Source organism: Dama dama, chromosome 7, assembly GCF_033118175.1.
Source record: "Dama dama isolate Ldn47 chromosome 7, ASM3311817v1, whole genome shotgun sequence".
Lineage (NCBI taxonomy): Eukaryota > Metazoa > Chordata > Mammalia > Artiodactyla > Cervidae > Dama > Dama dama.
Window position 1 is genome coordinate 46,954,667 of NC_083687.1, and position 25,470 is coordinate 46,980,136.

Genomic DNA, 25,470 nt, shown 5'->3' on the forward strand with positions numbered 1-25,470 from the left:
TTAAGTGTTACAACTTTAAACAAAATGCTTACTTTTAATGTGATTTTCCTAAAGCAAAGCTGTTAAAAAAAAAAAAAAAAAAAGATCTGTATGATATGTTAGAAAAAAAAGGGAAATGTTTTTCCCCCAAATAAATTTCTCCTCACTCACAGGAATGAAAACAGTTATATGAATACGGTGAGCATATGTTTATTCCAATTTTTCAAACAAAAGAATGTTCACTTACTGGAATTAAATACAGAAATCTCAACCCATCAAAATTACATACCAAACTATTTAGACATATTGAGGGGAAAGTCCCCCCTGACATTGGAGAAGTATTTTTAAGGCAAAAGGTTACTATGATGGACAGAACTTCACTTCTTGTGTAAGAAACCAGTCTAGTTCTTTCCAGTATTTCCATATTATTTTATGTTTCTGGGGACTTCCTTATTTGGAAAATAAGGATAGCACTTTTTTGATTTTCCTTGGAAAACACTTATATTTTGAGAACATAGTATCATGACTGAGGTGGCCAGGGAGGCAGGAGAAGCCATTTTTCCTTTGTAGATAAAAAGCATCTGTATGATTGTTGTATAATAAACTTGTTGATTTTTACACTAAAGTAAGTCATGATTCCTTTTATTTGGTTCAAAGAAGTTAAAATGTGTTCTGCATGCTATTCCAAATGACCTGTTACTCAGGAATTTTTTTTTTTTTTAACAACAAAGTGAAATTTTAGCAGTTAATTTTGGAGGTGTAATTCATTTCAGTAAGCAGTGGGCTTTTATATAACAATGTCACCTTTATGCAGTATTCATATACTGAGTTAAACTCTTTCAGAAAATGGTCATTCATAAGGAAAAGTTAAGAGCAGACTAGCAGAGAGGATATGGCGGCGGTAGTGGTAAAGAGTCTACCTGCCAATGCAGAAGACGTAAGAGATACAGGTTCAACCCCTGGGTCAGGAAGATCCCCTGGAAAAGAACATGGCAACCCACTCCAGTATTCTTGCCTGGAAAATTGCATGGACAGAGGAACCCGGCGGGCTCCAGTCATGGATCACAAAGAGTCGGACACAACTGGAGCGACTTAGCGTACCGCACAGCAAGCAGAGGACAGAAAGGTGAGAACAAAAACAGCTACGCAGAGTGACCCAGGGGAGAGCGCAGGACTGGCTGGAGAGGCTGGACTGGGCACAAGCAACGTGCGGCCACGCTCTGCAGCCCTGGGCGCGCTCTGCAGACTCAGGCAGACAGGAGGCCGCTGCAGCAGCTCAGGAGCGGGTCTGTGAGCCGGGACAACCAGGGTGAAGCCTGAGACAGACTCAAGGTCGTGGGGCAGATCACAGGCTGGCATAGTGTCGATGTAGGAAGTAGAGGTTTAATGTGATGTTGACAGCAGAACACAGAATGGTACAAGAGAGAGCTCCAAGTCTGCGTAGGAAGTGGCTTATTCCTGGACAGCAACAAGGATGGGGCAGAATGTACTGAAGAGCAGGAGATTGGGAGAGAGGGAGGTGGCTGTGGAGAGAGGAAACTTCACCTCACCTCCCCGAGCAGGGGCCACAGACCTCCCCATCACCTCCTGGGCTTTCCTTATCTTAAACAGTGGGTGCAACCAGTTCATGAAAGCCTAATAACTTGTTGCAAATTAAAAGCTGCTTGTACATGACAAATGTTCACCTAAATAAGTTTCAAGTTTCTCAGTATAAAGAAAAATTCAATGTGTTTTTGTTATTCAGTGTATCATTACCACTTACGCTTTCTTCAAAATCAAATTATATCCACATTAAAGAAGAATTCTAAAAATAAAGGTTCTACTCCAGGGCAGGTTAAAAAAATAATCATCACTCTTACAACACCTAAACTACACTCACCTAAAATATCCCTTGACCTTTGGTAACACATAACTTTTAGTCAAGCGGGGAGGGGAGCAAAAGCTATCGATTTGCAGGTCATTTTTCTGGCTTGAGAGGCAGCGCTGAGGGAACACTGGGATGACACCAGGAGTAAATGTGAAAGTCATACCCTCAATGAGCACTTCGTAAATGCAGTCAGTTTGGCTCTTAGAAGCAGCCCACTGGGAGCCCATTACAACCCTGTGTGTGTGTGTCCTCAGTTGCTAAGTCACGTCCATGTAACCCCATGGATGGCAGCCTGCCAGGCTCCTCTGTCCATCGGATTCTCCAGGCAAGAGCACCGCAGTGGGTTGACATTCCCTCCTGCAGGGGATCGAACCCACGTCTCCTGCATTGGCAGGCAGCTTCTTTACTCCTGAGCCACCTGGGAAGCCCCATTACGAGCCCATCTGACAGCCCAGCCAGGATGCGGCAGACACAGCCGCCCTCGGGCCCGGGCACGTGCCTTGGCGTCTGCACAGACCAGTCTGACCCTGAGAAGGGGGCTGCGCTCTCGTGTGACCTGTTAGCACCACTTATCCTTTTGCACTCGGCTTGTTAACCCAGCTGACCCCTGAAGGCATGTGAATTTGTGACACCTGAGCCCTGAAGAACAAAAGGAAAAATTCTTGCGCACAGTTTTGCCTAGACTGAGTTCACACATTTCAAGGGAGATAAACTTCACTTTCCTGTTGACTGTGACCCTAATGATAAATATCACAAGTTGCAAATTTCTCTGAAAGATTTAGGCACTGTCCCAAAGATGGTCCGTGTACAGAGCTAGCCTTTATTTCTTAAGTCCAGTTTAATCCTATGAGCCTTGATAAACTCTGGAAATAGTCACACTCAATTGCAAAATTCATCAAATCTACCTTCCCAGTGCCGTATGTTATACTGGTGATACAGAAGTGACCCAGATGAAATATTTGCCCGTACAAGTTCACAGTCCTGGAAAGCAGATGGAGGAACATTTAAATATAAAATAACAGAAATATGGAAAACAGCTTACCAAGAAAACTTTTCCAAAGGAGACAGTATTTGGGCTTAGTTTTGATGGGTGAGAAATGTTCCAAAGAGACAGGGAGGGAACTTTGTCCCAGCAAATCCCAGAGGTTAAACACCTAGGATTCTACCAGGACTCACCATCCTTCCACCATGAGGAGGCACCTCTCCAGTGCCCTCCATGTGGCTGGCATCGTACCAGGGCTTTGGAATAAAATAGTGAAGAGATCAAACAGGGTTTCTGCTCAAAGAGCTCAGGTTCTGGGTGGAAGATGGGAGGTTGAAGAGGGAGGGGACATATGTATATATCTATGGCTGATTCATGCTGATGTATAGCAGAAACCAACACAATATTGTAAAGCAATTATCCTTCAATTAAAAATAAAGAAAAAAGAGCTCACAACCAGTGACTACCTCCTAGAGGAAAACAAGGGTTACCTCAAAACGGCAAGAACAGTTGCTGATGCTGTTAAAGGTGTCAGGATTTGGTCTCCTCTCATCACGAGGGGAACCAAAGACGAATGCTGAGACCACTGTACCTGACTCAGCTCCCAACACCACTCTGCTACTCCTGGCTCGAGAAGAACGACCCAGACAGCTGAAAGGCCATCACCGAGTGTGAATAAGTGCACTTTGGGAGTCTATTTGAAGTCTTCCCTTCTTTTGCTAACAACTGCACTGTGTATTCGGGTGCAAGCTGAGAGGCAGAACCACTAGGTGAAAGCCACGTGAATCCCCCGGAAGCTGACCTCACGCAGCTGCGGGAGTGAAGGAGGCCTGGCCTCAGGAAGGCGGCTGGCAGCAAGTCTGACGTGGGCGCTCGGCGTGCACACCGCAGATACTTGGGAAGAGAAATCGGACGTGGGGTGAGGAAGACCGAGAACAAACCTGAGCTGCAGCCCACACACGCAGTCAAGTGCCTCCGACCTTGGTGATGAGGGTGACCTGCGGAAGCCAAGGCCTGTGTCCCAGAGCCTTGCACACACCAGGCCAGGGAGGAGGAGCTGACAGACGGCCAGGAAGCGGAGCAGCTGCAGGGCCAGCACGTGCCTCAGGGCCTCGGGGGGAGCCTGTGGACTGGCCATGAGGCGTCCGTGCAAAGCGGGCGTGCAAAGCGGCAAGCCCAGTCCTCTGCCCGCAAGCCTCCCCTGGAGCCTGGCTGTGGCCACTCTCACCAGGAAGGTGCAGAGACCTGAGTCTCCCTGGCCAAGTCGCAAAGCCACCATGTCCTGTGGTGACAATCGATAATGCCCGTGCACGTAGAGAAAGATCCAGCAACGCCAGCTTAGCTTACCTGAGTTCCCAGGAAGAGAGGTTTCAGCCACCAGCGGCCAGTCCTCCGGATCCGAGACGGCGTCTGCTTCTCTATTATCTGCTCAGTACTAACAACCATATCATAAACGGGAGCATCAAACCATTCAAGGACCAGAAACATAAGCGTTCAACCAAGTACAGCTGGGCCTCCTCCTCAACGGATCCCAGTTCATGTGGAAAGAAGATTCTCCAGCTTTCCTTGACCCAAGGCAAAGCCGAGTTTTGTGAGTTTTTTTAAAAAATCTTAATTGGCATACTCATTTTCTAAAAGCATCAGAATGCTGAACTGACACCTATTGTCCACATGTTCTAACCACTCTGACCCCCTTCCACCTTCCTGCCACACACAGACACACACACACACACACACATATATACATACATACATTTCATTCCGTAGGCTCCTGGAAAAGGTCTCAACTACACTGGATTGGAGACCTTCTGTATTAGTCAGGATTCTCCAGAGAAAGACAACCAATAGGATATAGATATAAATATTGTGATATACAATTTATATGTGTATATAACATATACATATATATATATAACATGTGAAAGTGAAGTTGCTCAGTCGTGTCCGACTCTTTGCGACCCCGTGGAAGGTAGCCTACCAGGCTCTGCCGTCCATGGGATTTCCAAGCAAGAATACTGGACTGGTCTGCTATTTCCTTCTCCAGGGTATCTTCCCAACCCAGGGGTCGAACCCAGGTCTCCTGCATTGCAGACAGAAGCTTTACCGTCTGAGCCACCAGGGAAGCCCATATATAACATATACACATATAAATTGTATATAAAGAGAGAGAGGGAGATATCATTCAGCGATTGGCTCCCAAAAGTGTGAGAGCTGGCCAGTGTGAAATCTGCAGGGCTGGCCATCAGATAGAAACTCAAGCAGGGTTTCTAGGCAGTAATCCTGAAACAGAATCGCTTCTTTCAGCAACCTCAGTCTTGACTCTTAAGGTCTTCAACTGATGAGGCTATGCCCACCCACTTTATGGAGAGTAATCCGTTTTACTCAAAGTCTACTGATTTAAATGTTAATCACATCTTACAAAAAGAAGCTATTAAATAAGTGCTCTGATACTCTTATAGCTTACAGTATACTAAAACATAGCTCATTAAAAAATTTAAGAAAAATGACAAATTGGGGTTATAAAGACTGCATTAGGCATATTAAACTATAACTAAGCTATATTTTGCGAAGAGTTGACTCATTGGAAAAGACCCTGATGCTTGGAGGGATTGGGGGCAGGAAGAGAAGGGGACGGCAGAGGATGAGATGGCTGGATGGCATCACCAACTTGATGGGCATGAATTTGAGTAAACTCTGGGAATTGGTGATGGATAGGGAGGCCTGGCGCGCTGCGATTCATGGGGTCGCAAAGAGTCGGACACGACTAAGTGACTGAACTGAACTGAAGCTATATTATATAATAATTATATAATGTATAATCTGGTGTTCAGCGTACAGTCTTTAACTGTAGTTATCCAAGCATGTACTTTATAGATGGGCTTAACTTATGTAGGTTTCACTTTTCTAAAATAAACCCAGTGAGCTGTATGTACAACTCCACGCACCAGACTTTATTAGAGCATTTAGTAATTATCAAAAGATGAATATTTCTCCTCTGCTAAAGCTGGAAGTTTTGTTAAAGTTCCAGAGAAACCAGAATATCTGCCAATCAACAGAAGAATAACTATTTCAAAATACAACACCATTTTCATCCGAGCTATTTTCATCCCTAAGTAAGCTCTCCCTTAAAGAGACACGCTTAGTAGTATATATATACAGATGCTGAGGTTTCCCTTCTCCAAATAACTTGAAGACACTTCTCAAATAAAAATCAATTTTACTTAAAAAAAAAAAAAAAAGGCAACATCACTCCAAGTTGCTAAACATCCTGAATGTCTTATTTTCTGACCAAATTTAAATACAAAAGGTAAACCTTTGTGAACAAATGGACAAACGATCAACATATTACAGTCTACCCAGACTTGGCAGGTCTCAGGAATTCCGTTTGCTGTGAATGGGCACAGAGCACTAAGGCACTGCGCGTGTGGCCGGAGGCTGCTTTATCTTCTTCCCATGGCTCAGGCTGGTGGAAAGGGAACAGGAGGACAGCGGTTAGTGAAGCCTGAATGATCTCCCCTCCTGGTCCCTAGAACTCAGGGAGCCAACCTGAACGTCACTCTCTGTCATCGGCTACCTCCCTAACTCAGATATCCAGCTCCACTGGGAGCTAAGGTCACTGCACTGGAGGGAACTGCCCGGGGTCAAAATCACTCTCAAAAATCTCTTAAACATGTGCTGCTTTCAAGGCGCACGTATTGTCTCTCCACAGTCTAATGCATGATGTTATTTTTTTTTCCTTTGGTGTTTTGGAGAAAAAATAGCTATTTCCTGGGGGGAGGACCAGATAAAGTGGCTGCTCTGGCTTTTGGGAAAATGCATGTTGTCAATAAGCAGATTGAGTCCCGTTGGAGGCTCACAAAACAAGAGGCGGGTAGGGACCAGACTCTCCCCTCCTAAAGCGAACACTAGGCCGCGTGCTCATTGAGAAGAACAGACAGAATCGCCTCTGTGATTTATTTCTCAATCTTCTCCTGCGTTCAGCACATACAATTTAATTCGGGCATGGCAGACATCACTGGTTACCTATCCAACATCTATGCTCCCCTTTCTCCTTATTAACAGAACCCCACTTTGCAGGAGGACAGTAACAAGCTCAGTTTAAATCTGCAGCCCCAGATCCCCTCGTAACTAGCAAGCTTCATGTGATTCGGTTCTGACCAATAAGAGGGAGACAAAAGTCTACTGATTCGACTTCCATGAAAACTGTTTCCCTAATTTTTAAAAGAGGAGATAGATTCTACTGGCACACGTCTTTTACCAAATCCTTCACCATCTGCCCCTCCCTGCATGGAAAGCAGACGTGCTTGGAGGTAGAGCTGCGGTTCTGTGACCATGAAGCCCAAAGCCAAGGAAAGACAACAGAGTAGGAAGCGAAAAGAACCTGCGTCCCTAACTGGCATTAACGCTGCCGTACCAGCCTTCCATGGGCTTCCCCGACGACGCAGCCCGTGAAGAATCTGCCTGCAAGGCAGGAGACACAGGAGATGCAGGTTTGATCCTTGGGTTGGGAAGATCCCCTGGAGAAGGAAATGGCAACCCACTCCAGTATTCTTGCCCTGGAGAATCCCATGGACAGAGGAGCCTGGTGGGTTATAGTCCGTGGGGGTCTCAAAGAGTCAGACAGGACTGAGCGCAGCACCAGCCTTGGACAAAATCCCTCTGGGCTACTGCTCACAGCGTTCAAACAAAACCTCTATTTGGTTCAGCTGCTGGAGCCTAATTTCTCTTATACATGACTGATCGCAACACATACATTTAACTCGCATTAGATCCAATTCCCCACTAGGGCTGGAATTCTAATATTCTTAGCCCAGATTAGGCTTTTATCCATATCCTCTTTTAGTACTAGTTTGACTTGGAGATTTTGTTATTTTTGTTTTCCCCAAATAAAACAGTAATGTTTCCCTGATACCTGAAGTCATTCAAAATACAGTTACAAGGCTATTCACTAAGATTTATTTGTGATAATTTAAAATAATCTGAATGCTCATCAACAGGAAATCAACTGTGAAAGTATAACAGACCCATAAGCTAGAATAGCTACAGTTATTTTAAAAATTAGCAGATCCTTATTACTGACTTGGAAAGAAATCCTACTTGTTACTGAGAGAGCAAAGGAAGAGCAATGCACATAAAATTTAATATCTCATTTATGTTACTTAAAATATACATACTGAAACTTATCAAGACGTTTGTATATATTCTTGTGTAAACACAGAAACAGCTGAGCGCGAAAGAATTGATGCTTCTGAACTGTGGTGTTGGAGAAGACTCTTGAGAGTCTTCTGCAAGGAGATCCAACCAGTCCATCCTAAAGGAAATCAGTTGTGAATATTCCCTGGAAGGACTGATGCTGAAGCTGAAACTCCAATACTCTGGCCACCTGATGCGAAGAACTGACTCATTTGAAAAGACCCTGATGCTGGGAAAGATTGAAGGCGGGAGGAGAAGGGGACAATAGAGGATGAGATGGTTGGATGGCATCACCTACTCAATGGACGTGAGTTTGAGCAAGCTCTGGGAGTTGCTGATGGACAGGGAGGCCTGGCGTGCTGCAGTCCATGGGGTCACAAAGAGTTGGACACAACTGAGCAACTGAACTGAACTGAAACAGAAAAAAATCAAGAATATATACTAAACAGTAAAGAGATAGTTCTCTCTGGATCATAAAAAGGAAGGAAGGCTAGGGAGAGAGGAAAATTCACTTACTTGATGAAATGGTATGTTGTGTGAGTTTATTACACAAGAGTCATTTATTAAAGTGTTAGTTCAGTTGTGTCCAACTCTTTGTGACTCTATGGACTGTAGCCCACCAGACTGCTCCATGGAATTCTCCAGGCAAAAGTACGGGAGTGGGTTGCCATTCCCTGCTCCAGGGGAATCTTCCTGACCCAGGGATCAAATCCAGGTCTCCTGCAGTGCAGGTGAACTCCTTACCATCTTAGCCACCAGGGAAGCCCAAAGTCATTTATATCTTGCACTAAATCTAAAAATACACAACAGCCTGAGTTAGAAAAGTCAAGTCACCTAAAATGTCACCACACAGAAATAACCATGGTTGACATTTTGATGAGAATCTCCTAGAATCCAGACCTCTCACTACATATGCATGCGCACACATCTTCTCATCCTCTGTAACACCACCCCCTCCTTGCATAATCCTCTCGCCCTCTTCTGCTGGCTTCCTCTCCCTTATCAAACTTCAGCACCCTGGAGCAGCCAGAGAATTCTGTCCTGGAACAACTTATCTCTGTAACTGGTTCCTAGGTCAACTCATCCTGTCTCGTTGTCAGACCCTCCACCGTGAGTTTCAGTCTTGAATATCCGGTTACCCACTTGACAGCTCCGTTCAGATGCTGAAACCACAAATCTACTGTACATCTCACATCCAGCCTTTAAGATCCAGCCACACCCTTCTCCTTCTCCCTCCACCAGTAAAAGCAGAACTTTCCCAGTCTACACACACACACACACACATCACTACCAGCAGTTCCCAAAGTGTGAGCCTTTGGGATGTCTAAGTTTTCAAAGATTCTGTGAGGTCAAAACTATTCTGGTAACACTGTGACGAAAACTAGCACAAAATTTGCTTCCTTCACTCCTACTCTCTCTACAAACGTCCAGTGGAGTTTTCCAGAGGCTACCTGATGTGTGATGTCACGATGGATGGAATTCAGAAGCAGATAAAAAAAAGTCCCTTATCAAGCCAGACTGTGTGGATCACCACAAATTGTGGAAGATTCTTAAAGAGATGGAAAACCAGACCACCCGACTTGCCTCCTGAGAAATCTATACACAGGTCAAGAAGCAATAGTTAGAACTGGACATGGAACAACAGACTGGTTCCAAATAGGAAAAGGAGTACATCAAGGCTGTATATTGTCACCCTGCTTATTTAACTTATATGCAGAGTATATCATGCGAAATTCCAGGCTGGATGAAGCACAAGCTGAAATCAAGATTGCTGCGAGAAATATCAATAAACCCCAGATACGCAGATGACACCACCCTTATGAGAGAAAGAGAAGAGGAACTGAGGAGCTTCTTGATGAAAGTGAAAAAGAGTGAAAAAGCCTGGCTTAAAACTCGACATTCAGAAAACTAAGATCATGGCATCCAGTCCCATCACTTCATAGCAAATAGATGGGGAAACAATGGAAATAGTGACAGACTTTATTTTCTTGGGCTCCAAAATCACTGCAGATGGTGACTGCAGTTATGAAATTAAAAGATGCTTGCTCCTTGGAAGAAAAGCTATGACCAACCTAGACAGCATATTAAAAAGCAGAGACATTACTTTGCCAACAAAGGTCCGTCTAGTCAAAGCTATGGTTTTTCCACTGGTCATGTATGGATGTGAATGTTGGACTATAAAGGAAGCTGAGTGCCGAAGAATTGATGGTTTTGAACTGTGGTGTTGGAGAAGACTCTTGAGAGTCCCTTGGACTGCAAGGAGATCCAAACAGTCCATCCTAAAGGAAATCAGTCCTGAATGTTCATCGGAAGGACTGATGCTGAAGCTCAAGCTCCAAAACTTTGGCCACCTGATGCAAAGAACTGACTCATCTGAAAAGACGCTGATGCTGGGAAAGACTGAAGGCAAGAGGAGAAGGGGATGACAGAAGATGAGATGGTTGGATGGCATCACTGAGTCGATAGACATGAGTTTGAGTAAACTCCAAGAGTTGGTGATGGACAGGGAGGCCTGGTGTGCTGCAGTCTATGGGGTCACAAAGAATCAGACACAACTGAGCGACTGAACTGATTAAGCCAGACATTAGAGAGATCTGCAAAAGCATAAAACAACACTAATCTTCTCATAGTTCTTATTTTGAGAAGTCTGGTTATTTTTCATAAAAATCTGTTATTTATATCTATATGTAAACATTTATTACTGTTCTTTTAATTTTTTAAATCTACTTATTTTTAATTGAAGGAAAACTGCTTTACCATATTGTGATTTCTGCCATACATCAATAATTACTGTTCTTTTTAAATAAACACATTTCAAACACTGTCTCAGAATATTTCCTACATGACAATAAATAAACTATTTTAAAATAAAAAAAAAACTCAGTCTCAATTTTTAATGTGGAACACATTCACAGACAGAACTTACAAAGCCAAAGCTTTCTGGGGATCCTCAATAAATTTTAAAAGTGTTGAGAGGTCTTAATTCCAACCAGCTTGAGAACCATTCTTAACAACCATGGGCATTTAGTGAAGAGATTTAAATGGATATCCACTATCACCATGTATAATGAATGGTACACGGGGTGAGATGTGTGTTTGAAAGAACTTTGAAAACCTAGAGGCTATACTGTCAATATTATTCCTTATATTAACTGAGAAAACAGTAGAATGGCTAATTCAAACATTGACAGTTTTTGTTCTGGTTTGAAATACACGATATGATCAGAATAACATCCTTTTTGAAACCACATGACAGATTTCCGTGATAAAAGCTGATTCTTATATGATAGAGAAGGCTTTAGCTAGTATACATTTACATAGGGATCCCTTTTGATTCGAGAAAGAAAAACACACTAGAATTCCTCCCAGGACAGAAGCACCAGAGTAAAGGACTTCACTATCCACTTGCCCACTTCCTCCCCTCTAGAAAGAGGACACTATTCCAAGTGGACAGAAGCAGCAGCCTCAGAATGGACACGGACTAACCACAGTGAGAGGAACACGCAGCAAGATAATCCCACGTGTTGTTTTAAAATGTATACACACATGTTTAAAAATGGACTTTCCTGGTGGTCCAGGGGTTAAGAATCCACCTGCCAATGCAGGGGACACAGGTTCAATCCCCGGTCCGGGAAGATCCCACATACCTCGGGGGCAACTGAGTCCATGCCTCACAACTACTGAGCTGCACACGGCAGCTATGGAAGCCCGCATGCCTAGAGCCTCTGCTCTGCAGCAGGAAAGCCGCTGCAATGAGAGAGCCTGCCCGCCGCAACGAAAGCAGCCTCGCCGCAACTAGAGAAACTGGGGCAGCGACGAAGACCCAGCGCAGCCAAAAATAAACTACGTAAGTAAATAAAATTTAAAAATTAAAAAAGTATACGTATACTACGTATATAAGGTGCGTAGAATATATTCTGTCAAGTACACAGTTCAGTTTAACCGAAAAGCAACTGTTCACTCAGAAACCTCGATATTTTTCTCAGAATCTATTTAAATTTTAAAAATCTTGCTTAAAAAGAAAACAATATGTATCCAAAAAAAAAAAAAAAAAGTTTGGATGATCCTGTTTGTGCTTTTCAAAATGTATACGTCTTGATCGATATCATAAGCCATGCTCTATGCCCAAGGAGTCCCAAGAAGCGGCTGGTTAGGAAAGACGCAGCTAATTAGCTACCTAAGTAAGGTTTTACCAACATCAACCACTCATGCTTTAGCTAAATACCTCCTACTTCAACGAAGATACTTCTAGAAAAGATACTTGTTTAAAAAAAAACAAAATACCTCTGCAGCTGCAGTTCACAGAACGATTTCAGGTCAGCCGACTGCTTCCCCCAAAATTCCTAAAATTGAACAAGAGGTGGGTTGGTTGAAGTGGTTGACAGTTTTTCTACGCCAGAACGCATCCTGTTAAGTCACAGAGAACGTTCCAAACAAAAAGAACTTACCAGAACATCGTCCTCAAGGTGTTGGAGAACGTCGATATCCTTGTCAAGATTGCTCAGCTCTTGAAGAACAAAGCTGTGAAACTGTTCTAGTTTATTCAGTCTGAGAAAAAACAAGAGCAACAAACTTCACCGGACCGCCAGATATGACAAAGACATTCCTAATCTTATTGCAGAGATACTCCATATTTTTCTCTAGATGTTTCTTGTCCTAAGAATATACATCTCCCTTCTCTTCCTTCCCCTTGGAAATGTTGCTTTGAGGGACTACAATTCCATAAACTTGTGTTGAAACCCAACACTTACCTGCGACGATATATCTGGTTTAAAAGTTCTATCAGGCAATCTGGTACTTCCTTTGCATTTTTGGAATAAAGTGGGCTCCTTCTGTACCTAAGCTAAACCATAACAACAAAATGAGCACATTCGGGTTAAACAGAACTACATAAATTGGGTATATGCTTCGTATTAAAAGGATGCTTCCCGCACGTAATAGTCACAGCAAACATCATCACTAAAGCACTGTAATAAGACACCATGCTACACATTTCATATTTTATTACCTCAGGTTTGATATCAATAAGGGACAATAAGCTAAAACAGGAAAACTTATATTCATGCCATTGATACACATATTGAGTATCACGAACAAATTTCCATTATAAATCAGCTTACATTAGTATTGCAGAAAAAAAGACTGGAGATCTTTCAAGTTAGTTCAATGAATATACGTTAGGGTGAGACCATAAGTATTTTTCACAACAAATAATTCCTTAGGGATTTATAAACGGTAGGGAAAGGGAGGGGATGCAAATGGTTTCAAAGTTCCTTTTGCAGACAAGGTTCTATGACCACCTGCATGTGTGGTGTCCCAAAGATTTGCCCTGGTCAGCTGACCACCCACCCACAGACCACCCTCCTCTCCATCCCAGATGCCTCTCTCATCCAGGCGGCCCCCTGGCCCCTTCCGTGTCTGTCACTGCGACCAAATCATTGCTTCCTGCTTGTCCAGTTTTCTGAGACTGCAATCAACAAAAACCAAAGCCTTTCCATAAGGTCCATCTGGTCCCACGATAGCAAATGGACAAGGAATAGCTGACCTGGTTTAAGCTGGGGTTTGGTTTTTGGTTTTTTGGTCACACCATGCAGCATGTGGGATCTTAGTTCCCCGACCAGGGATCGAACCCATGCCCCCTGCAGCGGAAGCTCGGATTCTTAACCACTGGACCCACTGGACCACCAGGGAAGTCCCCAGAACAGCTGTCTTATAAATACAAACCACAATTCACAAAGGCACTACATTCAGCAACCACAGCTAAGACAAAGGTACCTCCCCGGAGACTCAGGCACACCTTCACAGAGGAAAGACCACAGTGGGGTTAATGAATGTGAACCTGTTACTTCAGATGCATAACGAGCTAGCTTTTCATTTTTACTGGGCCATTACCTCATAGTTTCTTTTCAGTTCTCTAGTGAAGTTTTCAAAAGCGGTGATCATCACAGAACCTTTCAAGTTCTCTGGCGTAACGTTTAAGGATGAAGTTGAAATGCCTTCTGCACAAGAAGAATAGAACATTAAGTAAAACTAACAAAGGGCTGAAGTAAGTGTGCTCAGCCTGCCTGCTGCCCAGAGCATGGAAAGTTCTTTAGAAACACGGGCATGACCCACAGAAGACCCGCTGGCTTCTGTGGGTCACGGACTTCATGATTCTACAGACGTCCATGGCTGCAGCAAGACCAACTCCGACCGTGACCGACTGGGCCAGCTTGAGCCAAGAGTCCTCAGCTGATGCTTCACACAGCTTCCCACCAAAACTCACTGTCTGGCAAGTGCTCACTTCAACAAACTTTCCCAGCACCTTAAATCAGAGCAACTGATAGTACATCCTAGAAGCAGGCTGAGGTGTTGTCAGAGGTCTCTAGACGATGTGATGGGTAAGACATTCTAGGGACTGGCATTTAACAGCTTCTGAATGCCAAGAAGCTTTACGAGGACTCACAAAGGGTCTGGCAGTGTATGGACCAGCTCATTTAATTCTCACAAAATCCAAGTGAAGCAGGCACTGTTCACGTCCACTTTTCACACAGGTATCACACAACTGGTGTGAGCTCACACTGACAGCTCCAGGATCGGAACGCAGGGCTGCCTGGCTCTTAACACCCCCTTTGAGTACCTGGGGGCCTCCAAATTTGCCTTCTTAGAGCCTTTTGTTTCAAAGGATAGTTGTGTCGCTCATCCAGAAGGCCAACCCCACATATGTAGACATTTCAGATCATTCTCCTTCATCTGTGGAGTGGATATTTCTAACACAAACATTTGACTAATACTAATTGGAAGGACTGATGCTGAAGCTGAAACTCCAATACTTTGGCCACCTCATGTGAAGAGTTGACTCACTGGAAAAGACCCTGATGCTGGAAGGGATTGGGGGCAGGAGGAGAAGGGGACGACAGAGGATGAGATGGCTGGATGGCATCACCGACTTGATGGATATGAGTTTGAGTAAACTCTGGGAGTTGGTGATGGACAGGGAGGCTGCGATTCATGGGGTCGCAGAGTCGGACACGACTGAGCAACTGAACTGAACTGAACTGAAAGCAGATACCTGTAAATTTAAGAACACGTGGGCCCTGGAAATTGCCACAAAGAGTGAAGAGGCAGAAATCAAAATGCCAGGAGCAGACAGTGCTTGCTCTTATCTACAGTTTGTGCAACAACTTACTCATGTCTATGAGGACAAAGTGCTTCATTTTTAGGCTCCTGCAGCCACTATGATCTTAAAACTCTAGCTGCCTTGTAGTTAACGTTGGGACGCTCAGTGCTCACACATCTGAAACATTCGGGGTGTCCGGCGTTACCTGCCAACTCAGCTTCCTCTGCCACCGAGGAAAGGGCTCCTGGTTCACCACCATCTTCCAATTGTGGCTGTTTCCACTTAGCACCGTGACGGTCGGCTGTGTCTGAAGGCAAGCGGAACACACTGATGACCACGGGCACATGTCCCCTTGGTCCCAGATTTACCTTGTTCTCTTTTCACCAGTGAATATCTAGCTGTGATGAGCGGCAAGTGAAACGTGTTCCCGCCTTGTTACAAATTGCTTAGCATTTGGCATGGTGACTGAGGACAAGCCTCAAAGCACTAGGCGTGCTGAAGACTGCAAGAGGACCCGAGCACCCTTTGATGAGCTCATGTAGGAGCTCATGACATGTAGGAGCACTCTCCTTTCCAGGGTACGTGCTGGCTCAAATGGAAAGCAGTAATGGTTGGCATCAAACCACTACCAGGGCTCCCAGCTGAAGGGGCAAAGTAGCAGGTTTCCAGGCAGACTGGCCCTTGGAAGTTGATCGGATCAGCCCCAGGAGGGCGCCAACTGCTGGTGATGTGTAGCCTCAGCACCAGACTGAGGGCTGTCTCACCAATGAGGGCCTCCCTAGTGTTTAAGTGATCACATTCTCACTCGGAACCTGAAAGAGCTCACATCCAATTTCTCTCGTTTTTTTTTTTTTTTTTTAAGTGAAAAGCATAAGCAATACTCTCAACTTGGAGAGGTGCAGCTATCTCTTTTCACTGCTCTAAGATTCAGGTGTGTTCCTTTGTTTGAAAAGTATCAGTTCAGTTCAGTTGCTCAGTTGTAACCGACTCCTTGGAACCCCACCGACTGCAGCACGCCAGGCTTCCCTGTCCATCACCAACTCCTGGAGCTTGCTCAAACTCATGTCCATCGAGTCGGATGGGTATTTGCTAGGGAGCTGCACTGTTTCAAGGCTAAACGATTTTTTTAAATTCAGGAAAGAATCCAGACACAGCCCAGTCTTCCTCCGGCCTCAAAACAAAGAGCACTCAGGCTTAAATCTCACACGGTGCCTACACCCCAGTCAAGACCCAAAGAAACCACTTAGAAAGAATTCTAGCCAGCCCCAGTTAGGTACCCATGAACAACTACTATGTCTCCTTACATTTCTCTCCTTTCTGCCTGTTTTGCCTCTTCTGGGTTTTTTTTTTTTTTTTTTTTTTCTTCTCCCTCTCCTGACATTTGTAGCAATAGCTCAAAGCATGACCTTGAATGTTCATGCCCCACCCCGTGGAAAAACAAAGCAGCTACTGGCATGGACGATGTAACAGTCACCTCCAATGGAGAGAGGACTCCAGGAACACTGTGTAAATAACGTGATGGTTCCCTGAACAAGCTGCTTGGAATTTGTGAACCTACTAAATAGGGATCATCCCAGATGGCCCACTTCAGCGACATGGAAATAATCTGGCACAGAAAACCCTTTGGAAGGGACAATCTTGTAAAATTACTTTATCTGACATAGAGGAACGGCTCTCCAGAGAGAACGAGCTCCTCTAGGGAAAGCAGCGCACTCCTTAAAGCATGCAGGTCCTAAGTGATGCAGCTGACTCAGCTTTGTTTCCATGGCAACTGCATTGCCTCTTTGAACCAGGACTTTTGGACATTTTCACAAAGGGGCTAAAACTATGTACACGCAGCACTTAAAAAATGAACACAGGGAGTAAACACAGCGTGGCCGAAACTAAGGTGATCTCGAATGAATGCTGGTTCTCTTGGTGGCTGCTAAAGGATTGTCCACTTGCTTTTGGACACAGGTGTCTTTATCGCTGTGAAAGTTGAGGGCTTTTGCAATCTGAGGAGCTTCTGAACTTATTTTGGGCACAGGTTGTATGTAGTGAATAATTTTGTGTCTATATTGCATTTATTTACTCATATTTCTGATGAAAACAGTTTCTAGTGCCACACAGAACCAACCCTATGATGAAGAGCCAAGTTCTCCCAAGTTGAGGTATTTAAAAAAACCTTACTCTGAAGTGACACCAAGTGGCTATAAATGATAAAGGCCAAGAGCCTTCACTGGGACAAGAAGTCTTTTTTTACCAAAATACCCTTCCTGTGGAGACACTCTCCTACTGCCAATTCCTTTGTTTATTCTACCAATGTGTACTATGCTAAGAATCTGAAAAGTTAAAGACAATCTTTACTTTTGAATTTATCAGCCTGATGGAGACCACTGAAAAATCTTTTGTCTGGATTAATGCATTTTGCTTGCCAATGCAGGAGACTCAAGAGCTGTGGGTTTGATCCCTGGGTTGGAAAGATCCGCTGGAGGAGGGCACGACAGTCCACTGCAGTATTCTTGCATGCAGAATCCCATGGACAGAGGAACCTGGTGGGCTATACAGTCCATTGGGTCGCAAAGAGTCAGACACAACTGAGAACACACACAAACCAATTAATAATAAATACTTATTTGTGAGTATGTATAGATGATTATTCAAACACGGAATTCTGCAGAGGTTCATCACTACATGATAGCATTGTCTAAGTTTCTTATTTATTTTTTAAATTTCTTATTCTTATTTCTAAGTTGTGTTGTTGCTGTTTGGTCGCTAAGTCGTGTGTAACTCTTTGTGACCTCAAGGACTGTAGCCTGTCAGGCTCCTCCATCCATGGGATTTTCCATGCAAGAATACTGGAGTGGGTTGCTATTTGCTTCTCCAGGGGATCTTCCCGACCCAGGGATCGAACTCGGGTCTCCTGCATTGTAGGCAGATTCTTCATTATTGAGACACCTGGGAAGCCCCTTTCGAAGAACGTACACAATGAGGGCAAAACGCAAAATCATGAGTAGTCAGTCTTCCTGTCTGCTCTCAGCTCTGGGAGCCCAGGACATCCAAAGTTCCAGGGTAAACATTAAAATAACAGCCCATGAGCAAAAAAGCCAAACAGGAGTTTCCTCCTGTCTTCCCCCAAAGGACATAGGGTTTTGAAAATCACCTAACAACGGGACTTTGTGGAAGTCTGAGAGTTCAGTGTGAAGGCCTGACACGCTGTTGGACAAGGAAAAATATGCGACTGGACGCATCCGAGAGGATAACAAGGACCGTCTCACTTGAGCCACGTCAGCGCGTGCTCAGGGCAGCCCAGCTCAGGCCCAAGAGAAACCCTCTGAGCTCAAGCTTTCTCCCTCGGCGGACGATGAGAGCATGTGGGTGAGTGCTCAGTTTCCCCAGGCACAGAAGACCATTTCTTTCTTGCTCCATCCAGAATCCTGAGGTACACTACAGGGCCTGGGGTGGGGAGGGGCTTGGAGAACAGCATCCAGGGTTCTCAGGGAGCATCGAAGAGGCGCAGATCCTACTACCTGCCTCAGAGGCCCCATAAGGAAGCCTGCAGGGACCCCATAAGGAAGCCTGCAGGGACCCCATAAGGAAGCCTTCTCAAGAGCTGCTGGACACGCATCACCTACGGGATGACCCTGCAGCTGGTCCACGGACACCACAAAAATCTGGACGCCTCACCCACACACAAGCCCACCCTGGGGCTGGCTCCTTTTGCACACTCCCAAGAGCACTCCAGTATTCCTGCCTGAGAAATCCCACAGGACAGAGGAGCCTGGCGGGCTACAGTCCACAGGGTCACAAAGAGTCAGACATGACTGAGTGACTAAGCAACAACGAAGGGCACCTGCTGTGAGCACCCTTAAGGCAGCCAGACCCACTCGGCAGGACTGGGAGGAAGCACCAAGCGTGAGCACCCACCCCCCACGACCTACTTGGCAGGACTGGGAGGAAGCACCAAGCATGAGCACCCACCCCCCACGACCTACTCGGCAGGACTGGGAGGAAGCACCAAGTGTGAGCACCCACCCCCACGACCTACTCGGCAGGACTGGAAGCACCAAGCATGAGCACCCACCCCCCAAGACCCACTCGGCAGGACTGGGAGGAAGCACCAAGCGTGAGCACCCACCCCCCCAAGACCCACTCGGCAGGACTGGGAGGAAGCACCAAGCATGAGCACCCACCCCCCACAACCTACTCGGCAGGACTAGAAGCACCAAGCATGAGCACCCACCCCCCACGACCTACTCGGCAGGACTGGGAGGAAGCACCAAGCGTGAGCACCCACCCCCCAGGACCTACTCGGCAGGACTGGGAGGAAGCACCAAGCGTGAGCACCCACCCCCCACAACCTACTTGGCAGGACTGGGAGGAAGCACCAAGCGTGAGCACCCACCCCCCACGACCTACTCGGCAGGACTGGAAGCACCAAGTGTGAGCACCCACCCCCCAGGACCTACTCGGCAGGACTGGGAGGAAGCACCAAGCGTGAGCACGCACCAGGGAAGGCGACAGGAGGCTGTCAGCACCCGGCCTGCTGTGCAGCGTGCAGAGCAAACGCAGTCTGCAGAGGGTCCCCGGAGAAAGAAAAGCGTGGAGCAGGCATATCCCTACAAAAGGCTTGGGAAGGCTTCAGAATCCCTAGGAGACAAAATGCATTTCTCTCCTGAAGCCAATCAGTATAGACTGAATATGAAGACAGCAATGCAAAACTTCAAGGAACAGGAAACTCAGGGAAATGCGACCCCTCCAAAAAACACGATTATACAGTACCCTGGCCTGGAGAATTCCATGGAGTGCATAGTCCATGGGGTTGCAAAGAGTCGGATATGACTGAGCGACTTAAAAAAAAAAAAAAATACAGCGACTGACCTCCACAAAAAAAAAAAAAAAATGGAGCTCTACAATTTGCCTAAAAAAGAACGCAAAATAGTTGCTCTAAGGAAGCTCAGTTAGCTATAAGAACACTCATAGGTACAAACTTCCAGTGACGAAGCAAGTCAAGTCCTGGGGATGAAACATACAGGCAGTGGGGTAACTACAGTTTAAGACTTTATCGCACATTTGAAAGTTTCTGAGAGAGCAGACCTTAAAAGTTCTCATCACAAGAAAAAGACTCACTATGTGTGGGGACAGATGTTAACTACATTCACTGTGATCATTTACAACATGTATGAATAGCAAATGATTATGTCGTACACTTGATGTACGACAATTATATTAATATGCTACCAGTGGTATCCCAATTTTTTTAAAAAGGAAACAATCTACACTTTTTTGGAGTCCCAGAAGGAGAAAAGAGGGAAAAGGAGCAGAAAGCTATTTAAGAAAATAATGGCAGGCTTCCCTGGTGGCTCAGTTGGTAAAGAGTCTGCCTGCCAATGCAGGAGACGTGGGTTCGATCCCTGGTCTGGGAAGAGTCCACATGCCGCAGAGCAACCAAGCCCCAGTGCTACAACTATTGAGCCTCTGTTCTAGAGCCTGGGGACCACAACTCTGAGCCCATGTGCTGCAACCACAAAAGCCTGTGCATCACAACAAGAGAAGCCACCACAATAAGAAGGCCACGGACTGCAACAACGAGTAAGCCCTGCTCACCGCAACTACGGAAAAGCCCATGCAGCAACGAAGACCCAGGTACGGCCACAAATAAATAAATAAAATTTAAGAAAATAATAATGGCTGAAAACTTGCAAAATCTGGGGAGAAATTTGGACATCCCAGTTCAGGAAGCTCATAAACTCCCCCAAAGATTCCCTCACAAAGATCTTCTGTTAAGGCACACTATAACCAAACTGTCTAAAATCAAACACAGAGAGAGAATTTTAAAAGCAGTGGGAAAAAATTCCTCATATATAAGGGGACCCTTGGTTTAGTTGCTAAGCTGTGTCCGACTCTTTGTGACCCCCTGTAGTCCACCAGGCTCCTCTGTCCATGGGATTCTCCAGGCAAGTATACTGGAGTGGGTTGCCATTTCCTTCTTCAGGGGATCTTCCCTGCCCAGGGATCGAACCTGGCTCTCCTGCATTGCAGGCAGATTCTTTACCAACTGAGCCACCAGGGAAGCCGTGTCCACTTGCATAGAATACCCTTTTCCAATCTTTCACTCTGAGCCTTTGTGTATCCTTAAAGCTGAACTGAGTCTCGGTAGGCAGCAGATAGTTGGGTCTTGTTATTTTTATCCATTTAGCCACTCTCCATCATTTGATTGGACAATTTAATCTATTTACACTTAAAGTAGTGATTGATTTTTAAGGGCTTACTAACGCCTTTATATTCATTGCTTTCTGGCTCTTTTACTGTCCTTCTCTTGCTGTTTTCTTTTGCGGTCAATTTTCTATAGTGGCATGTTTTGATTCCCTTTTCTTTATCTTTTATGTATCTACTATAGATTATCAGAAAAATAGACTTTAGGTTAAAAAATATAATGCGAGAAAAAGGTCATTACATAATGACAAAGGGATCAATTCATAAAAAGAAGGTAACAAACTGTAAATATATATGCACCCGATATCGCAGCACCTATTTTACGCAAACATTAACAGATGTGAAAGGAGAAAGCAACAACGCTATAATAGCGCAGGACTTCAGTACCACCCACCCTGGGGTCAGAGAGGGGGCGTGCTAGGTGATGGGCCTCGGATCCCAGGCTATGTGCTTTCTGACACAGATCTTCTTGTTTCGGGAGTGAAACCCCTGTTCCTCCCCTTGACCTTCAGCACACTTGGAGCAAGGAAGCAGATGGCATTGCCCTCCCCAAGGTCTGGCAACCGTCTCTCTGTATAGTGATTATATCTGCCTCCATTTGAATAACAGCCCTGTCAGCCAAAATCAGATTAATTTTGCTTAATTCTGCAAAAAAAAAAAAGTTTAGAAGTCTCTCACCTCTGTCTTCTACATTTTGCAGTTTATGTTGGAAGCTAGTACTTTTCATCAATGACTCTGGGGCCACAGTCTTAAAAAAAAAAAAAGGATCAGAAATACATGTATTTGTGTCAAAATAAGCAATACACAGTATTACATCATCCTTTAAGAAGGAATAAGCCAGTATATTAAGTATAATGTCAATTCTGGAAAACCAGATACATAACCAACAATTAAATCGTACCTTAGATACATTTTCTTCAACATCTGAGTGCCCCAGCGAAGAAAGATCGCTCACTGGGCTTGGACTGTGAAGCTCTGCATATTGGAGAGAATGAATAGTTATAAGAGAATAAACATGCTCAGAAGCAAATGAGGAAATGACATTTCACAATCAATCTACAAATTAAATTTCAACATACGCTGCCCCCTGTAAGGGATACAGTTATTAAAAAAAAAAAAGAAAAAAACTCAAACCAAAAAACACTTTGTATCTTTCAGAGTATACACGGGTATTAGGTTTACAGGTTTGCAGATAAAACGAATAGCCTGTTACCTCACTAGATCGGCACCTTTAGTAGCTGCCCATGTGGCCCCAAATGCGTGGCAAGAATTCTATGACCTCGCCTCTGTAGTTCTCTTTCCTCTCTGAGATCTGTTCCTTTATTGCCCTGACTCTCTAATGCTGCGTTTCCTCTCTCCTATTTTTCTTTCCCTACCTCTTTTCTTCCAGGGGCAGCCAAACTTAGAGGCTGGCACTCGCCTGGTTAAGTGTTACTATGTACCCGCCAATGTGCAACGCTGTAGGATGATAAAGGTGAAGAAAACAATATCCTGACTCTCACCAATTTAAAAGATGTCAATTGTTTCAATAAAACACAGTGGGGGCTGAGATAAACCTTATAAATCAAGGGTCGGCACACCCTGGCCCGTCAGGTCAAATCCAATCTGTCACTTGGCTTTATAAATAAAGTTTTATGGAAACACAGATATAGCCATTGGTTTATATCTTGTCTGTGACTTCAACGCAGAGTTGAAGAGTTGCAACAGAAACTCTAGGGGCCAAAAAAGCAAAAAAATAAATACTACCTGTTGCTCTACAGAAAAAGTTTACCAAACCCTGCAATCAACCACCATTTGCGTTTGTTGCTATTTTAAAAGCAGATGAATGCCAGCCATTCTTACCCACAAGGTGATCTCAAATGTTAAACGGAATTAAAACACAAAGTCCTCTGTCTTTTGTTAATCAGGACAAGAAAGAGAATATTAATCAATCATACCTTCACACTTTCTTCAACAGATATTAAGAGAAACATTGTTTGCTTTTTTAAACTACCATTTCCAAAATACAATTTTTTCTATGTAAATCAACAGAAAATCACATACTTGTTTTCTGGGCAGAATCTTCAGGAGTTAAAAAGGCAGAACTACTCTGAAATTCGGTTCCAGAAATTTTGGGAGGTGTGACATTATTTTGCCTGGAGGCATCCTTCGATAAGGGTGTTAGAATTTTAACCTAAAACACAGTACTTTTTACCAAGTGTTATCATTCACAACCACGCAAGGCAAGTTATCAAAACATTCCAATACACTTCCAACATCCTTTTAAAATGTTTAAGGATTGGACATGATTCACTTGGGGAAAAAAAAAAACAACAGTAAGGCCATAAGATCCCAGGGCTGGAAACACATTAGGTCATGAATCAATAAACTAACTCAAAGCTGACTTTAAGTTCTCAAAGTGTGGTCCCAGACCACAGCCTCAGCAGCACCTGAGAACTTGATGGAAATGTAAATTCTTAAGCCCTACTGACAACACACTCAATCAGAAACTCTGGGGACAGGACCCAGCGATCTGCATCTCTGGTGACCATTCCCATTTCTGAATTTCTGGTGACCATTCTGGTCATTCTGATGGTCACCAAAGTCTGAGAACCACTGCTTGAAACCAGGAGTCAACAAACTACAGCTCCACAGCCCAATGGGAATAAAGTTTTCGTAAATGAAGTCTAATTGGAACATCCACGCATTCGCGTACCACACACAGGCTGCCTGCATGCTACAATGGCAGAGGTGAACAGTTGCCGTAGAAACCATATGCCCCAAGAGACCAAATATTTACTACTGGCCCTCCACAGAAAAGGTTTGCCAGCGCTTGCTCTAAGTTATTCTCTTAAACTCCAGCACAGAGATGTCAGTGTCAGCTACCAAGGCCTCTGTAAAGTCAGCAATGCCCTGAGAATCACCACAGACTTCCTGGCAGCTGCATATATTAAATTTATGGATTCTCAAAGCTTTGATGTTTTTTGGTACCTGATTTTTTTTTAAAGCTGTATATTGCTAAAAACTGTTCTTTGAGTCTATTTCTTTTTTTTTTTTTTAAGTTTTTTTGATGTGGACTATTTTTTTGAGTCTTTATTGAATTTGTTACATATTGCTTCTGTTTTATGTTTTGGTTTTTTGGCTCAGAAGCATATGGGATCCTAGCTCCTCAACCAGGAATCAGACCTGCACCTATTGCCCTGGAAGGCCACGTCTGAACCACTGGACCACCAGGAAGTCCTTCTGTGGTCTATTTCTAACTGATAACTCCTTATCTCAGGTTGAACTACTCAACAAATATTTAGGTACTTGCTCTAGCTTATAGTTTGAGCTATCGCCACTCCCTGTCATTGCAGAACATAAGAGTCCCCCTGGGCAGACGGTAGAAGGCACGTAGAGGGAGGGCAGATAACAAGCTATGACGGAGCCCTGTGCGGGCCAAGTCACTCAGTCGTGTCCGACTCTGTGCGACCCCGTGGACTGCAGCCCGCCAGGCTCCTCTGTCCATGGGATGCTCCAGGCAAGAGTACTGGAGTGGGTTGCCATTTCCTTCTCCAGGGGATCTTCCCGACCCAGGGATCAAACCCACGGCTCCTGCATTGGCAGGCGGGTTCTTTCCCCCTAGCGCCAAGGCCAGATCCCATCAGAGCACTAAACACATTACACTTGTCTACAGATGAGCAGGGTGCTGCTGACGTCCTCAGAATCCCGGTGCCGCCCACAGGAAATCCTTAAACACTCCACACTGTGTTCTGTAGTGTCTGTGCTTTTGTGTGCATATACACACATATATAAAATATATATACTTATATGTAAGTGTATGTATTCTACATATATGTACACAATTATATAGAATATACATCACATACTATATACACATGATTATATATCAATTTATACTATATAAAATACATTTCATATATACATGATTATGTTAGTGAAAGTGAAAAGTAAAACTGGAAAATTCTTACACACTTTGCACTAATTCTGTAGTATGTGTGTTTTTGTGTGTTTGCATATATACACACACACACATATAAAATGTTACACATATATATGATTATATGTTACATAGTGAAAATGGAAAGTGAAACAGTTTTCATTTTCACTTTTCATTTTCACTATGTGACATAATATATAATCATGTATATATGTACATATTTTATATATGGTATA

At 44.3% G+C, this 25,470-nt stretch overlaps 1 protein-coding gene and 1 non-coding gene across 2 annotated transcripts in view; both read right to left on the minus strand.

Annotated features, from left to right (window-relative positions):
• Positions 1 to 3,594: 3,594 nt before the first annotated feature.
• SYCP2L (synaptonemal complex protein 2 like) overlaps positions 3,595 to 25,470 on the minus strand; it is a 61,584-nt gene continuing 39,708 nt past the window's right edge. Inside the window, exons 22-33 of the mRNA XM_061146301.1 lie at positions 23,359 to 23,488; positions 22,217 to 22,290; positions 20,707 to 20,711; positions 19,569 to 19,672; positions 15,326 to 15,427; positions 13,914 to 14,020; positions 12,773 to 12,864; positions 12,470 to 12,569; positions 12,306 to 12,364; positions 4,176 to 4,263; positions 3,891 to 4,110; positions 3,595 to 3,722 (exon numbers count right to left, since the gene is read on the minus strand). Of these exons, the coding sequence (XP_061002284.1) occupies positions 3,595 to 3,722; positions 3,891 to 4,110; positions 4,176 to 4,263; positions 12,306 to 12,364; positions 12,470 to 12,569; positions 12,773 to 12,864; positions 13,914 to 14,020; positions 15,326 to 15,427; positions 19,569 to 19,672; positions 20,707 to 20,711; positions 22,217 to 22,290; positions 23,359 to 23,488 (1,209 nt within the window). The remainder of the gene's footprint in view (positions 3,723 to 3,890; positions 4,111 to 4,175; positions 4,264 to 12,305; positions 12,365 to 12,469; positions 12,570 to 12,772; positions 12,865 to 13,913; positions 14,021 to 15,325; positions 15,428 to 19,568; positions 19,673 to 20,706; positions 20,712 to 22,216; positions 22,291 to 23,358; positions 23,489 to 25,470) is intronic.
• Positions 21,101 to 21,172, minus strand: TRNAC-GCA (transfer RNA cysteine (anticodon GCA)). The gene has a single exon. It is a non-coding gene; the product is annotated as a tRNA-Cys (tRNA).